At 31.9% G+C, this 17088-nt stretch overlaps 1 protein-coding gene across 7 annotated transcripts in view; it reads left to right on the forward strand.

Annotated features, from left to right (window-relative positions):
• Nucleotides 1-16392, forward strand: part of LOC122719703 (peripheral plasma membrane protein CASK) — a 238805-nt gene extending 222413 nt beyond the window's left edge. For 5 of the 7 annotated variants that reach the window (XM_043945743.1, XM_043945747.1, XM_043945748.1 and 2 more), the window contains 7 exons: nucleotides 465-494; nucleotides 4908-5145; nucleotides 10825-10944; nucleotides 11148-11264; nucleotides 11528-11635; nucleotides 11706-11881; nucleotides 12576-16392. In XM_043945743.1, the coding sequence (XP_043801678.1) occupies nucleotides 465-494; nucleotides 4908-5145; nucleotides 10825-10944; nucleotides 11148-11264; nucleotides 11528-11635; nucleotides 11706-11881; nucleotides 12576-12755 (969 nt within the window). In that variant the 3' untranslated portion in view covers nucleotides 12756-16392. The remainder of the gene's footprint in view (nucleotides 1-464; nucleotides 495-4907; nucleotides 5146-10824; nucleotides 10945-11147; nucleotides 11265-11527; nucleotides 11636-11705; nucleotides 11882-12575) is intronic. The other 2 variants (XM_043945744.1, XM_043945745.1) reach the window with 1 other exon arrangement.
• The last annotated feature ends 696 nt before the right edge of the window (nucleotides 16393-17088 follow it).

A 17088-nucleotide genomic window follows, 5' to 3' on the forward strand; every position in this document is an offset into this window, starting at 1 on the left:
AAGGTACCGTGGTCTTTGGTTCTCCAAAGCTCGCACCTTGGTGACGCTTTTGGCTGTCGCGAAGCTACGAGCTCGATCGTTTTTTCGTACGATCGATATGGATCGATGGTACGAGGTTCCAAGACTCGACTAGATCGAGAGAGGAGAGCTAGAAAGGAAACTGCATGTGTCACAGCAATGCGCACCGTGAATCTCGGAAGCGTTGACGTAGCGCGACATTCCAACGTAGGTGTTCTTCTTTCTTTTTTTTTTTTTTTTCCTTTTTTTTTTTCTTGTCTTTCAATTGTGTACATCGGGAAGAAAGAGAGAGAGAGAGAGAGAGAGAGAGAGAGGGAGCAAGAGTAAAGAAAATGACAAGAGAGAGAAAAAAATATAGAGAAATCGAGAAAATTCGACCGAGATCAAGTTTTGATGAACATGTTAATTAATCGATCTTCCTTTTTTCTGTTTCTTCAACGCTCTAGTTGTTCAGGATTAAGCCTCTGCCAGTGTTAGTAAGTACCGCCACTTGATCTGGTGTGATTGGACTGCTGTAGTTAGAAGGCTATGCGTTTATTCATACATACATATATTATCCACATTACATTTTGAACACACGCATATTGTGTACCGTGTGCGGTGTGAGTCTGAGTAAATAACGTTACGAACAATTACGCGCAAGCTAACGCTCAGATATCAAGGCAATGCTTGTGATTTTATCGCTCGTGTGATGTTTGATCTTTTCTTTTTTTTTTTTTTTTTATCCTTGCCAATGGTTTGTTTTTTTTCTCTTTTTTAGTTTTTGTATTTTAACGTGTCATTTAACAACTAATCAACATTGACATTATATTCATTCGTTAATTGTGCATATGATGAAGATAATGTCAAATATTGTAATGTAACTTCGAACAGACAAGTTTATTGATAAATTTTGTTTTTTTGAAAGTAAATAATTCATTGGGAAAAATTTTATCAAATATCTGCAGCGAATATATAATAGGATCCATTTAGATTTCTCTTAGAAAGTCTGAAATTTACCCAGACCCAAGCTGCATGATTATTATTCGATCATCATGTCATACGCCATCGCAAGAAAATAGGCTTCCATTTACTTCATTCCATAATGTTTCCTGCATTTTTTAGTTCTTCGTTTTTTTTTTTTTTTTTTCACTCCAACATTTTGCTAGGTGAATATAATTTAAATGATAAAAACTTAATATTCAAGATGTATTAAGTTTCGTAAAATAAAACGTTTATCCCTTTTTTCTCTCCTTTTCACCTTCCTCCACTTCTCAATCTATCTCATCTAGTACACCTGAACACAAGAGTTCTTCTTTTACTGCTAATGTTATGGCGTGCCTCGTAGTCACTCAGAGGCGTAGATGATTGCGCGACCATTGAACCATCACGTTAGATTTAGCCGTAGAGATTAGGCCTGTACGAATATACCAATTTTTCCCAATTTTAATTTTCATTTTCTCTTACGTATTTTACACTCAGTTTCTTTAGTTCTCGAAACGTTTGTCGGAACGATCTCACGAATCTGTCAGTTGTGCAAGAAAATCTTTGCAATTTTTAATATAACTTTGAGGAATGATGAAATATCCTTTAATAAGAAGGAACGGATATAATTTTCTCTATTGAAACTTTTCAAATCTTTTCGCGTATTTATTTTCACATAAAATAGGATATCGTTGGGATGATAAATTGTTTCGTAAATCAAGTTTTTAGTTTGCAGGATTCAGATATAATTGATAGAATCTTTTCAAGAATCAATCTTTGACATACATTTTATATTTTATCGAATATATTATGTAATCTTCTTAGTGCTAGCCAGCTTTTGTTGTTGTAACATTGTTATATATTATTTTTAATACGAAAATTTAAAAATTACAATAATTAATTCAAACTATACAATTTTTAATTAAAATCATATGAATAATTAGCATGAATTTTTACTCATTGATACATATAAACATATTTATCTGAAATATCAATCATCATAGAAATATCTTTAAATTTAAATCTAAATGTGCATGATAAAATGATAATGAAAGTTCCATATATTCAATGATAAAACCATTCGTATGTAAAACGAGTAAAAAGCTCGTATTTTTCATCAAACCATCATTCTTTTCAAACAATGCTTTCACTGAAAAGACTTTCTCGTTAATCGAATACTAATCCAATCTACTCGAACCTTTTAAATGCTTTTCATCTCGAGAAGAAATTAAAATGAAGTATCCCAAAATTACTTACAAAAATTAATTCTCAACAAGTCGCGTTATAATTATCCACCCAAGATGACCCAAAAAAAAAAAATCAAATTTTTGGAATATTCGTGCAAGGCTGGCTCTCACTAAACACGAATTTCATTACTCACTACTCTCCACGTCCCCTTTTTGAATTCATAATGAATCATTATCGGCATATATTCGATTTACGAATGATATGCAAAATGGCATTTTTATTGTCACTCAGCATCATCATCATTATTATTCTATTCCTTCGTATGCCGTATTTCTTATTCGCACATTTACGTAGAGAGCCCGAATGCATACTCTGCATATCGCGCATTTTCAAGCGTGTATACGTGTGCGTATGTGGCGTGCGTGCGTGTGTCGGTGTGCTGTGTACGTACTACTGTGCAGCATCTAGTGCTTCAGCTTATTGTTGGAGAAAAGAAAGAAAAAAAGAAAAAAAAAAAGAGAATGAATGTACAGAAAAAAAAAAAAAAGAGGCGTGTCACTTTGTCCATGTATATGCATCGCTAGATGAACGATCGTTGCACTGGTTTTTAATACGATTTGATAATGACAACGAGATCGTATAATTGTCTACGTTCTAGTGTCGTTCAACTTTTTCATACGAATCGTTGTTACGAATGTACGTGTAAATATAAAACGATTATAGCTTTTTAAGTCGCGTCACACGTGATGATGGACTTTCGAAAACCAGCGATTCAATATTTTTCTTTTTCTTTCTTTTTTTTTTTGTTTTTCTCTAATGGATTGTCAATGATTGCGAATTAATATCGTGCATCGTATCGTGAACGCTTTACGAAATGAGATTTATGCTTGTTGTTTTAATCGAGTTTCTATATAAGATAAATCATTTAGTTCCTTGAATGTTTTTTGAAAAATGAAAATAACTTTTTCGTTTCGAAGTGGGTGAATCGATTGAGAGGGTGAAATTTGTCAAAATTTGAATTGATTATTAAAAGTTATTAACTATTTTATTTTATTAATTGTTAATTGTTTATTCAGAAAAAATTAACTATAGTTTGATAATTTTTATTTAACAAGAGTGAAAATAAAAAATTTTTTCATTTGCTCGCATTGAATTAAAATATTTTCATGGTTGATACGAAAATTAAACAAATATTAATTTTATATTGCATTTTTGAATCTTGTTAATTGAAATTCAAAAATCGTTATATCAGGAAAATTTATATCGAATAAATTTAATAAAATTTAAGTTCACATGAAATTTCAATATTTTATTAATCAAAAGTAAATTAATTTTCCTGCTGTGCCAATTCCAGAAATAAATTAATCTAACGAAGATTGAAATTTGGAAAAAAAAATCTTATTTGCTATCACTTTATTATTTTCATTTTATTTTCACGATAAATTGCATTATCAAAATTGAAAAAAAAAAGAAACATATTACGAAATATATTTCAATACAATTATTTCATATTGTATATAACGAATAATCCAAAGGTGAACATTTTAAAGATATATAATACATTAAAACTACAATCATGATAAGATTAACAATGAAACAAATTGATTCTCTTTCGTAAAGTGTTTTTCGATGCTTGAAACGGTGACTGATTCGTACTACGCATCGATCGCTATTGAAGTTGAATACAAAATTCCATTGTAAATGCCTATTCCGCGTTGCGCTTACACGCTCCAACGATAATCATCGGATGCTATTAAAATAGAACGGAGAAAGATATGGAATGTATTCTCCGAGGTAAATGTTCCCGGCAAAAATAGCCGTTCCATTGAAAGGAAAGTGTACACGCTGTTTGCAATAACTGTCGCCAGCGAGCTTACGTTTGTCGCATTCTCCGCTTCTTTTTCGCAGCGATTTAATTAATTTGCAATAGCAATAGCCTAAGCCAACGTAAGCAGCATCGGCACAGCGATCGATAACGTCGTAGAACGAACGTTTCGCCAACGCGTTTTAGGCCAACAAGTAATTTACCCTCGATGTGATTTTCTATTAACCTAAATGGTTTCGGTGATCTGAGTGCGAAAATTGTAAAGTATCGCTCTCCCCCCTCCCCCTCACCTGAAATTTTAACGATACCATGTCACGATACCGATTTTCTGCACCGTTTAACGTTCTTGTTTTTTCTTCTTCTTCTTCTTTTTTCTTTTTATTATCTGATTTTCCTTTGTGTCTTCCCGCATCATATTATTAAAGATGTGCAGAATTCGAGAAATCGAATTTCAAGAAAGATTCGGATAAGGATCTTTCGGATAATTGTCGGCAATTTTCGGGATTTCGAAAGTCTCGATTCAGGAACGATTCAGAAAAGTGCAATTTCCGACTTCAACTCGATTGTAATCGGATGTGATCGGTCGAAGGCTTTAATAGTCACGTTTCAATCCCTTTCGAACCGATTGTGTTCGATCATTGTCGATTTCACGTCACGATTCGTCCAGAATCAAAAGTTTCGCGATCTCAAGTGACACCAAGAAATTATCGAGATCTAATCCGAATTTTTCCAATTTGACTCGAACTCGTGATCCCGCACATCTCTTTACACATTACATTTCAACAATATTCAAAAACTCTAGATGTCATTTCACCGATCTCATATAGGATCACCGATACAGCAACCAATCGAAACGAATTGTCCGCGGAACGCGTTGAAAAATATTAATATTACGATCTTTCTGCACCGACAGATATTCGTTCGGGCGCAATTTGACTATGATCCGTTGGAGGACGAGCTGATACCGTGCGCTCAAGCCGGAATCGCGTTCAAAACCGGCGACATCCTGCAGATCATCAGCAAGGACGATCATTATTGGTGGCAAGCGCAGAAGGATAACGCGGCCGGTTCCGCGGGGTTGATACCTTCGCCTGAACTTCAGGAACGGCGTATCGCTTACATGGCAATGGAAAAGAACAAGCAAGAACAAGGTAACATTCGAATGAAATATAATTGTGGTCAAATGTGTCGTCATAGATGAGCGCATATGCGTTCAATTTATTTAAATTGTTGTTGCTATTATAGCATAGAGAAATATTCGTGAGAGAAAGAAATAAGGTAGTTGAGTTTTGAGTAAATGTTTTATGTTTAAAATTAATCCTCAGTGGCTGTCATTTAATGATAATGTTCATTTTTTTGGTATTATAAATTATATGGAATTATAGTTTTATAGTGCAGAAATTTATAATATATTCATTACTAGTTATTAATTATAAATTTATTATATAATTTATAAAATTTTTTTTGGTTTTTTTTAAAAAAAATTAATTTATCTCTTTTACTTTTTATTATAAAAATAATTAAAAATAGCTACTGAGGGTTTAAAATAAATCTAGTTGTGTATAACACAATGTTTCGTGATAATAGTTTAATTCGTTAATTAGTAATAGTTTCATTAATATCACTACACCACGAAGAAATAATTCGAAAGTATTCACTTTGTAACTAATATAAATCCCAATTTAAAAAATTGATTTTTTTTTTCTTCTAAGGAAGAAAAGATAGAATTTTCAAACATACATCTTATAATAAGTAACAACATGTCCCCTGAAAATATATATCTTGCACGATTTTTGGGTCTGATCTAAAAGTGCAAAACTTAAATTAACTTATACATATATTATTATAATAACAAAAATTTATCTTCTATTTAACCAGCTCCAAATTAATAATCTCAACAATAATTTCACTTCGTTAACATAAGGTTTAATCCAAGATTTTATAAAATATGCACACATCCAATATTTTCCCTCGATTATTACAATCGAGATCAAATTTAGATATCAAGGCGATTTTTGATCGTATTAAGGAATCGAACATCGAACAGCAAATGTAATTAAATCGTCACAATATCGTTGCATCAGGGAAAGAAACGTTCGCTTCTTTTTCTTTTTCTTTTTTTTTTATCTGTAGCTTAATATCAATACGAGTTTCAGGATAATTATAGGTTCCAGCAGATCGCATTCTGTCTGAATATATCCAGAAAATGGAAAACGAAATTTTTTCGCCGCGTTTTCCCATCACCTTACCGATCCATTATCAACCTTGTCACGTTTGATTCTCCGATTAATCTCCACTACTCTCGCTGCTGCCATAAAACGAATGTGCTGGTGAATATGATGTCATGTATGTGTTGTTAGATGTGCGCAGGTTTTCAATGGAGCATGTAGTATCGTTCGATGTCAGTCACGTCTATCGTGCGATACGAGAAGTCTACCAAGTTCATCTATATGTGTTTTTTTTCTTTTTTTTTTCTCTCTCTCTCTTTGTCTCTCTCTTTATCTCTTACGCTCTTTTTCTCTCCAATGTGGAACGAGTGATTACGAAAGTTGAGTGTTTCAATGACTGATCGTGATTACGGGTAATAAAATTGCGATTTTCTATTCAAACGATTCAGCGTTACAAACTCTTGAATTTTTTTTTAAAGCAAACTACGTATACAGATTAATTTTTTTCTTTTTTTTTTTTTTTTTCATTTTGAGCTACTTCTTCTGATCGTTTTATTCCACAAAATTGCATATAAATGGCCCATCTTCTCGAGCTGATTATATTCGCGATAATACATTGTGGTTATAACAATTTATCGTATAATTTACGCGGGGAGATTATAAAGGATAAAGAGAAGGAACAACGAATGCCATGAAATTTTTTTCAATCTAGACACTACTATAATAGACTACTGTAGATTACAAAAATAAAAATTGTGCACTTGTAATTAATATAAAATGAAAAAAAGGAGTATTAATATTATTTGACATGCACGAGACTTTTTTTTATTAATCTCTTATATTAATATCTTATATCAAATCTTAAACCACTAAATATGAATAATTTTGTTTCATAATTATTCAACAATTCTATATTCTACCAACAAATTACATTACATATCATAAAATCACCAAAAATGAACATTCCCTATTTTCCCCTTTACCCTTCATATAAATAGAAATGTATATAGTTTTATCACCTGATACTATAAACTGATAACAATAGAAGAGATTAGAGAAATAATTAAGAGGATATTAACTGGGAGGAGAAAAAAGAAAATGATCGCAGAATCGTGAATCGTGATAAACGAGACAGAATGATAGATTGAAGAGAAATAATTAGCTTCAGTGATACAGTTATTATTTTGTGTTGTGCGGGGCTAGATGCTGAAGGAGAAGGAGGATGTTCTTCTCACACCGAAGGCTGCGACGGTTCGACAGGTATGACTCTGCCTTCAGGTAGACAACGCGTAGAGTCACGTAGAACCGTGTAGTCCGCATGTAATATAAAATATATACTCGTTCCGTGCTTTCAACACACGCATCAACTTGAGAATGAAGAGAAACACTTTTTTACCGAGGTGAAAATATCATTCAGAATTAACTTGAAAGCTTGAAAGGAGAATGGCTTCGATTTTCTTGGCGAACGAACGAATTAAAGATAATAACACTAAAATTTTAAATATATATTTCGTATGTATCATGAATTATTCACTGAATGCATTTCATCGTCACGAATTACATGGACAAATTAGTATTAAACTTATATATACATTTCAAAATTACAAATTAGTGAAAGTATTATAGGAAGAATAATGGAAAAAAATATTTTCTGTTTAATAAATATAGGATAACGTATAAGGACACTCTTTGTTCTATGAAATTTTGTAAAAGGCTAGTAGATTTTTCTTTTCTATTTTCATGTTTTATTTTAGTATTATATTTTATATACATCGAGTTATATTAGGTAATACAGAACATGCTTTCATGCAGCGTGCTTCAATGCATGCTTTCGCTAATCATTTCACGCACCTACGCTTGTTTCGCACGACACCACTCGCAAGCACATCGTCGCAGCATTGTTATGTTGAGATTTTCAACATAAATTTCCATTACATAAGTTTCATTTTAAATATTAAAAAATTATAAAATATTAAACAAATTTATTTATAAATAAATTTATCACATGTTAATTTTATTACGTTATTATGATACATGTTACTATTGAAGTTAATATTAATATACCCAATTCAGTTTTTATGATTTTATATCTTATACAGATTTCTAAAAAATGTGTAAAAAAAAAAATATATATTGCATATAAAAAAAGAATAGAAGAATGGTACCAGACGTGAAAACCCGATAACAATAGTTGCTCTCAAACAAAACATAAAAAGCTTCATTTAATTTTTATTTATTTTGAATATTTTTTTCATTTTTCAAAAAAATAAGGACAACTGAAACAATAGAAGGTACAGTGATTTCAAACCCCACATTTATATAGCAATTTATATGCTTCATACATTGTATTATTGGATAAATTATGATCTTAAAATCCCAAAACTAAATAAATTTAAATCCCTATATATTTTATATTATGACAATTGCGATCACAAATAAAATTTAGATCTTTTCGTATAAAAATTATGAGGAAGAATCAAAAAGTTTATCGTCAAAATATACTCAGAAGATAGAGAAAACCATGCCATTGAACTTACTTTTTGGTTTATCCCGATATCTCAATCCGTTGCCGAGATATAAGGACTCAAGTGTCCATAATATTTAAAGCGGTTACGAATGGGGCCACGAACCACTGTCCTACATTTTTTCTTGGAAACGTGTACTATATCTTTCCAAGAATCGCGTACTACGTTTTTCTAGGAATCGCGTCTGCCATTTGTCTGGAGTTTAGGTCAGTGAAACGAGGTGCGAGCAAGAGGTCCGAATAAACAACAAGGACAGAAATAGTAAACCATCGAAAATTATCCTTTTCTTTACACGACGATATCTCGGGAACCGGAAGTCGTATTGGAATAAATGAAAAAGCGTTTTAAAGGGCAAAGTTTCGCGCTTCTAATAAGCTTTCATTCATTAACCGAAAATTATTATCTTCGGAATTATAATGATTAAAAATTTTCTTAATTTTTAATAAGGTTCAGTCGAATTACATGGTAGAGATATGTTTCTTTCTGAAGAATTTCTACTAAAAAAAAGAGTCGCCTTATATTCATTGCAAAGATATTTTTTTGATTGATTATTAAAAATTATCTTTAATTATGAAATAGTAATTGTTAACACCAAATGAACAAAATAGCAAATGCAATTTTTTTATTCTTGATTTTCATCTTATTTTTTAGAAAATATTAGATATATAAGATCAAACATTATATCTTTATATTATTTTTAAAATTTTCAGATAAGAATTTAAGAGTTTAAGCTTTACTAAAATTAATTCGAATCATATAAAAACAGAATTGGGCTTATTTTCTGATTTTTCAAAAATATTCACGTAATTATTAAAACAAAATTTTATCTATTGATTCGATTAAGAAAAAGTAAATACTTAAATAAAATTGTATCATTATTAATATATTTCAACTGTCTATTATTCAATCTCATAATCATGCTTTAATCATGATCCGATTTTCAAAATATCAAACACACATACACACACAAATACATACAAAAATATACACGAACTACTATTCAATGAACTACACCCTTAACTTTTCATCTTGTGACCTGCTGGAACACTCATCTCAGTGGGAATCCCACGCCCTCCTTTATGGTTATGGCTTATCTATGTAAACTGGCTGATTGAATGAAATCTCTTTATCATTAGAGAGAATATGCTTACACAGTGATTGATATTTACTTGAAGTAGTTTTTCACTTTTATTACGCGTAAAATGCTGTTTCGAGCATTTAAGGAAGATGCTAATTAGCAATATACATATAGATACATATATAGATTTGCTAAGTGTTTCAATTACAGTCTCTATCACACGTTACACTTTTAATGAATTTCAAGGAACGTACGTTATATGAATGGCATAATTGATACGAATTTCTTCTTCTATTTTTTATTTTCGTATCAAAACGTTTATCAAGTAATTCTGTCGTCGATATTGTATACCCGTTGGGACTATTATTTTGATCATATAGGTTGTTTTATAATATGAGAAAATAACATAGATGAATGAAATATACAAATTTTAGATGTAATAATATTATTTTTAAATTATTTTGATTTAAAATAAAGAAGTCTAATCGAATTATACACAATATTCTTTATTCCTTTTTTTTTCTCTTAATATGTTTGATTTCATATTATGAAACAGTCTCTTTTCTTTATAGTTAAATAGTATATAATTTTTCGTGGAAAAATTGTTACTTAATCGCTAGACAATTATCTGGATTGAATCAATTTTATAGAAATCTTGTATGTTCGATCAATTATTTTATTTGATTCATTTTCCGTGAATTTATTAAAATTAAAAAACCAATTTATTAAATAAAATTGATAACATCTCGTTTTACTAATACATATATTATATATATTCGAATATTTATATTTTATTGTTATTTCAGTTCATAAGAATAATCATTTTTATCATTTAAAATTTAGTAAATATAATTTTTTTTTTTATTAAACATAAGCTTGATAAATTGAAATACATTCGTTCTTTCTTATTTTTTCATGATGAAATATAAGCTCTGAATTCTGCAGAGAATTGATTGAACGTACAAGAATAAAAAATCACTCTTTTACAGGATTTTCAAATGATTGATGCTCAGTTTAATTTAATTAAACATTCGACTAACTAATTTTTTACATTTCCAGTGAATTGCTCAATATTTGGCCGGAAAAAGAAACAGTACAAGGATAAGTATCTCGCAAAACACAACGCAGTATTTGACCAGCTGGATCTGGTCACCTACGAAGAGGTCGTTAAGCTTCCCTGTAAGTATCTAACATCATCTATTAAAATTATTATAATAATTAAATTATTATTAGTTATTTATTTACATACTTGATTGATATTGCTAATGAAATAACGTAAATTGTGAATAAAATAAAAAGAAATATATACTTTATTAACTCGTGAAATAAATGGATTATTATTATTTGTTTTTTATTAATATTTTTGTAATAATTTTTTCTAGATCCTGCATTCCAACGGAAAACATTAGTATTACTGGGAGCACATGGTGTTGGTCGTCGTCAGATAAAAAATACCATTATCGCGAAGCATCCTGATAAATATGCCTATCCTATTCCACGTAAATAGAAACAATCTTATTATTCTATTTTTAAAGATTATTTGGAATATAATATTGCATTCATTAACTTTATTTATTCGTTCAATTTTTCACGAAGTACTTATCTTTTCCTTAAGAATTATTTCAATAATTTATTTCTATTTGCTTGTTTTCACTACATTACATTTCTTTTAATTTAAAACCATCTTTAAAATCTAAAATAAAATTAATATTCGATCAAATCTCTAACTAAGAACACGTACTAAAATTACGTTTATTTTCAGATACAACGAGGCCTCCACGAAACGACGAAGAGAATGGTCGCAATTATTACTTCATATCGCACGATGAAATGATGAACGATATCCATTCCAATGAATACCTCGAATATGGTAAATATTCATATTCTTATTTCAATCTATCGTTCCACGCACAAACTTCATTTTTTAAATCATTTTGCAGGTACACACGAGAACGCAATGTACGGAACGAAGCTCGAGACGATCCGGAAAATTCACGAAGAAGGGAAGGTGGCGATATTGGACGTCGAGCCCCAAGCCTTGAAAGTGTTACGTACAGCAGAGTTTGCGCCTTATGTAGTTTTCATCGCTGCTCCAGTGTTCGAAAATATCACCGATGTAAGTAATGAATATCGATCGTTAACATCTTCCCCGAGGAATCGGGTTAATTATCGTCATAAGATCACCTAATTGAACGATTAATCGACTTTTGACAAGATTACGAAACTTCAACGCTTCCATTTAATTCAATTATTTAAATTTTCTCGCCAACAATTATTCGGGTGACTGGATGAAAGTAAGTGAACGAGATACATTTAGAAGATACATATGTAATTTTTGAATTGGAAAGAATAAATAGGAAAGAAGAAAGATAAAGAATAAAATTATAAATATTAAAAATAGATTATAATAAAAATAATATAATATTCATAAAGTGCTATAACATCAGAATAATATTATAATGGCACTTTATAATAATTAGTTTAATAATACAATTAATATTATAATATTAAATAATACAATATTTTTAACAGATACGTCATGAAAAAAACATAAAGAATATAATTGAATAGTTGAATATTCAAAAATCTAATTACAAAATAAATGTTCTTGAATTTTTCAGATTTCTTTTTTTTTTTCATTCAACTAGATATTTAGCCTTTTACAATACTCGATATCTCCACGAATCTTTACAAAATTGTTAATTTTCCATCCAATAACATTCAATAATTTTCTCAAATAAATATATTGTATCAAATATAACGATACACAAGTAACGTAGAAACAACGAACATTTTAACGAATGTTGCAGTGCGACGGAAGCCTGGCAAGACTGGCGAAAGAGTCTGACTCGCTGAAGCAAGCGTACGGCCACTTTTTCGACCTGACCATCGTGAACAACGAGATAGACGAGACGATCGCGCAATTGGAGGCGGCCATCGAGCGGGTACACACGACACCCCAATGGGTACCCGTGTCCTGGGTCTACTGACAGCGAACCTCGCCAATTCGGCAGATCACTAACTGCAATGGCTCGTCGAATGTGAAACAGTGATCATCGAATCGCGATCCACCGAACGACCGGTCCGTTTGCGATCGTTTTAATGCGGCAACGATAATCTTCTCGGCGTCGTGCGCCTTTAACAATTCACGGTGTTCGTGGGGGATTAGTATCGTGGCCGTTTCGAGGCGGGCAGCCGTGTATAAACACGTCGGACCAATCGAACGAACGAATTTACCGTCAATTCTTCGATCGATCAACAGCACGATATCGACTGGAACGCGTGACTTTGGCCGTGTGTTCATCGACTTTTTTCATTATTATTCAATTATTCTAATTATTATTCGATCGTCGTTATTGTTATCAAGCGGAGAGTGGCGAAGAGACGAAACTGTTATATCACCGAGGCGTATAAATACGACAATCAAAAAAAGAGAAAAAAAAAAAATAATAAAAGGAAGAAAGGCAGAGAGAGAACAGGCATTTCGATTAATTAATAAGCTCCATAGGACTATAATGCTGCTTCCTCGAGATAAATATAAGCAATACGATTTCCACGTGTATAATCTATCATCTCGGTTAAATACGTTCAACGAGTTAAGTAATTAAAATTAAAAAAACCGAGTTCATTTCCCCGCGAATTATAATTATACACTCTCGATCGCGCAGTTTTCTCTCTCACCCTCTTCGCGCGTTCTTCCGCTTCTCTATTTCATTTTCCTCTCCATCTTGTCTCTCTCTTTCTCTCTCTCTCTCTCTCTCTCTCTCTCTCTCTCTCTCTCTCTCTCTCCCTCTCTCTTTCTCTCTCTCTCTCTCTCCATCCCGTAATCCCGTAATCTTCTTGCATTTTTCCTCCAATACATTCCTCGCGCCACGTTTTTTTAGCGCGCGTACACGAATTTATCGCTAGTTTCGTCAGTCTTGTACGGTCTGTACGCAAGCGATAACAATGGTAAACGATGCGAAAAAAAAAAAAGAAAAAAAGGAAAAGAAAGGATGAATCGAAAAGAAGCAACACTCTAAGGTTTGCTCTTTTCGAGGATCAAACTATCGATGAGGTTCATAATGAGGAACGGTCGTTCGAACTGTTCGTGAATGTTGACCGAGTGGACACGCTTGTACCGTTCTTGAAAAAAAAAAAAAAGAAAAAAAATTATAAAAATCTGTCAATCGACTATCCGTAACCTAATAATAATTGCCCCCTATCGTATTCTCTTATAACTATTTACACGAAATGAAAAGAAAAAAAAAAGGAAAAAAAAGAAAAAAAAAAAGACAAATACTAGGACAGACGCTGTTCGATAGTCCGCCGTCTCCGTATCCCACCGTAAATAGTCAATCTTTGTTCGAGTTCGAGAAGGAAATATACGGACTATCGTAACGGCTAGTCGTTTACCTATAACTTTTAAGCAGTAGAGAAACTTCGCCGATTTCGTCTAGTACTTCCAACATCTCTCAACGGAAGGTTCATCTATGACCGTGAGACTCGAGATGAACCTTCGTACGTAACATGTATATGCGCGAGCGCTGTTCTTCCTTGGCCATATTTTCTTTTACTTTTCTCTTCTCTCTCTCTTTCTCTTTCCCCCTCTTTCTATCTCTATCTATCTATCTATCTATCTCTCTTTCTTGACTCGAGGATTTTCGGTTTTCTCCAGAAACTTTCCCGTGCTGTAGTTTCATTTCTTTCTCTCGCCGAATCTAGGACGTCGAATCTCGTGCAACTCGTCGTTGTTGTATCGTTTCTCATTCCGTTCTCGAGCGAAATCAAAGAGCATCGACCGGAATATCGTATAATAATAATAATAATAATAATGAATCTCGTTGTTGCTTTTTGGCACAGAGTTTCGACGCGACGAACAGAACGAACACGTCTTAGACACGGCGTTAGATCCCGGAAAAATCAAAGGAAAAAAAACGTGATGATTTTACGTTCGACACAAACGACAAAACACATGTACACACATCAAACTGTAATAATATCACTCGGTTCGCATTGCACCCTCGTACAAAGCGCATAATCGAATGACGAAGTAACAGAAACGCGGTTTACTATACGATATTTATAACACGTAAACTCAAGTAAATAGATAGTCTACCAAATCTATATGAAATAATACTAAACACCGTCTCGCATTAAAGGAAAATAATTTAAAAAAAAATAAAAATAAAAATAAAAATAAAGTTACAAAAGTCTAGTACACGTACACACATACACACAGTGACACTGAATACACGCGTAGACGCTTACATGAAAACATAACGCAAATACATGCAACATATAATATACATATATATATATATATTTACATATATATAAATTATACAAAAGTTACACTTTACAACGTAAATGGACGAACATTAATACATACACGGACAAGTGTACGCGGATTCACGAGAAACAGATTTAACGACTAGATAATTAATTACAAGCGAATTAAATAAATTAATTGTGTAACTAATTAATACTAAATTACTAGAAGACTAATAGGAGAAATTTGCATATGCAGCCCGTAGAGCGAAGAAGGAGTGAATGCGTGTACGTACGGGTATGGTGTGAATCTAATTGCATTTCGGCGATCTGCGTTTTTGATCGACCCTTCACGCGGCTTTGTTCAGAACTTGTTCAATTACAGCTCAACTACTTATATTTGAAAAAAAAAAATAAATAAATAAATAAAAAATAAAAAGATTAAAAAAAGGACCTCGAGAGGAACATACGCACACACGTATACACACGCAACATGGCACATACGTACATGCATACCGACATACGTAAACATACGTGCATACATTACAATTTGCAAACACGCGTACACATATAGGTTTTACTACGTTCTTCCTATTCGACACACGATATTAGTCATCGAGCGTGTAATTATTCTTTAATAAACGCGATACTTCGATGGTGGAGTTAAAATACAAATGAAAAAAAAAAAACAAAAAAAAGAAATAAAAAGAAATAAAAAGAATCAACAAATAAAGAGAAATCAGAGAGATGCCATCGATCGCGTTATATCGGTATTATACTTAGCGAGGAACGGCTGCGAGAACGTCGACGAGCAGCAGGCCCACCATAAATACGAAGACAAGTCTGAAATTATTTAAAAAAAGGGGAAGGGGGGAAGAGGAAGAAAAAAAAAATGAAAAAGAACATCGCGTGAAACTACGTGAAGGAAAGCTCGTGTCGGTATGATCGTTTTGTGTGAGTGAGAAAACTTATCGAGACGCAAGAAGAACGAATCTTCAGTGATTTTGTAATATTTCTTATAAGTTGTAGCTGCCATATCCAATAAAATTAAGTACTAGGTGCGCTGGGTGATTATCTGACGACGACTGTTGACGATAACGATTCTAATGGTGATGATGGTGGTGTTGATGATGACATATAATGATGATGATGATGATGATGATGATGATGATGATTATGATGATCATAATGATCCTACGTGCTCCTGCAAGTGTGTGTCCGCGACTTTGGATGAGTTACGTTAAGATGTTGAAAGACGACGGGTCTAAAGAAAACAATAACAAGTTCATTACAATTATGTAATTATAAGTAAGAGAAAGAGACGAAGAGTATTATAACACGTTGTTAATTGAATTAATAAAACTAGCCCAAAGTGTCTAAGTAGCTTTTGTTTCATCACCCTTCTTGTTGATCTCTTAGCCTTTCGCTGCGAAAAACAGTATACAGGATGTTTGGATACATGTTGGATCTCATTCAAGGATTGATAAATAGATTGACAATTGATTATCAATTAATTTTTAATTAATCTTTGATTGATTGATCGATCGACGAATAATATCTAAATGAATTTTGTCTGAAAATTAACTGGCAATTGATTATTTTTTAACAAACTATTGATTGGCTATTGATTGTCCACTGATTATCCATTACTCAGTTACCATTTATTGATTGATCACTGATGGACCATTTAGTAATTATTAACTATTTAATTGATTACTCAATAACCATTGACTGGCCGCTCCAACTCTCAAACATCAAGCAATCAACATGTATCAAAAAAAAAAAATTATTTTAACCTGTATACCAGAAACATTTATTATTCTGAGAGACATTAATTGTAAAATGAAAATTTAATGCGTGGAATTTTTTAATAATATGTATTACATTTTTAGATTTAACAATAAAGCTTGTATTATTCCAAATATTTGATATAATAAAATAATAAATTAAATTATTAGGTATGCGGGAAGTATGTGGAATGTTTTTATAAAATACAATTTAAAATTACAATAGTTTAAAATAATACTTATTGTTTTAGATTATTTTAGATAATAAAGCTTTACTTTAAACATA

Source organism: Apis laboriosa, unplaced genomic scaffold, assembly GCF_014066325.1.
Source record: "Apis laboriosa isolate Shangri-la unplaced genomic scaffold, ASM1406632v1 scaffold99_cov153, whole genome shotgun sequence".
Taxonomy (NCBI): domain Eukaryota; kingdom Metazoa; phylum Arthropoda; class Insecta; order Hymenoptera; family Apidae; genus Apis; species Apis laboriosa.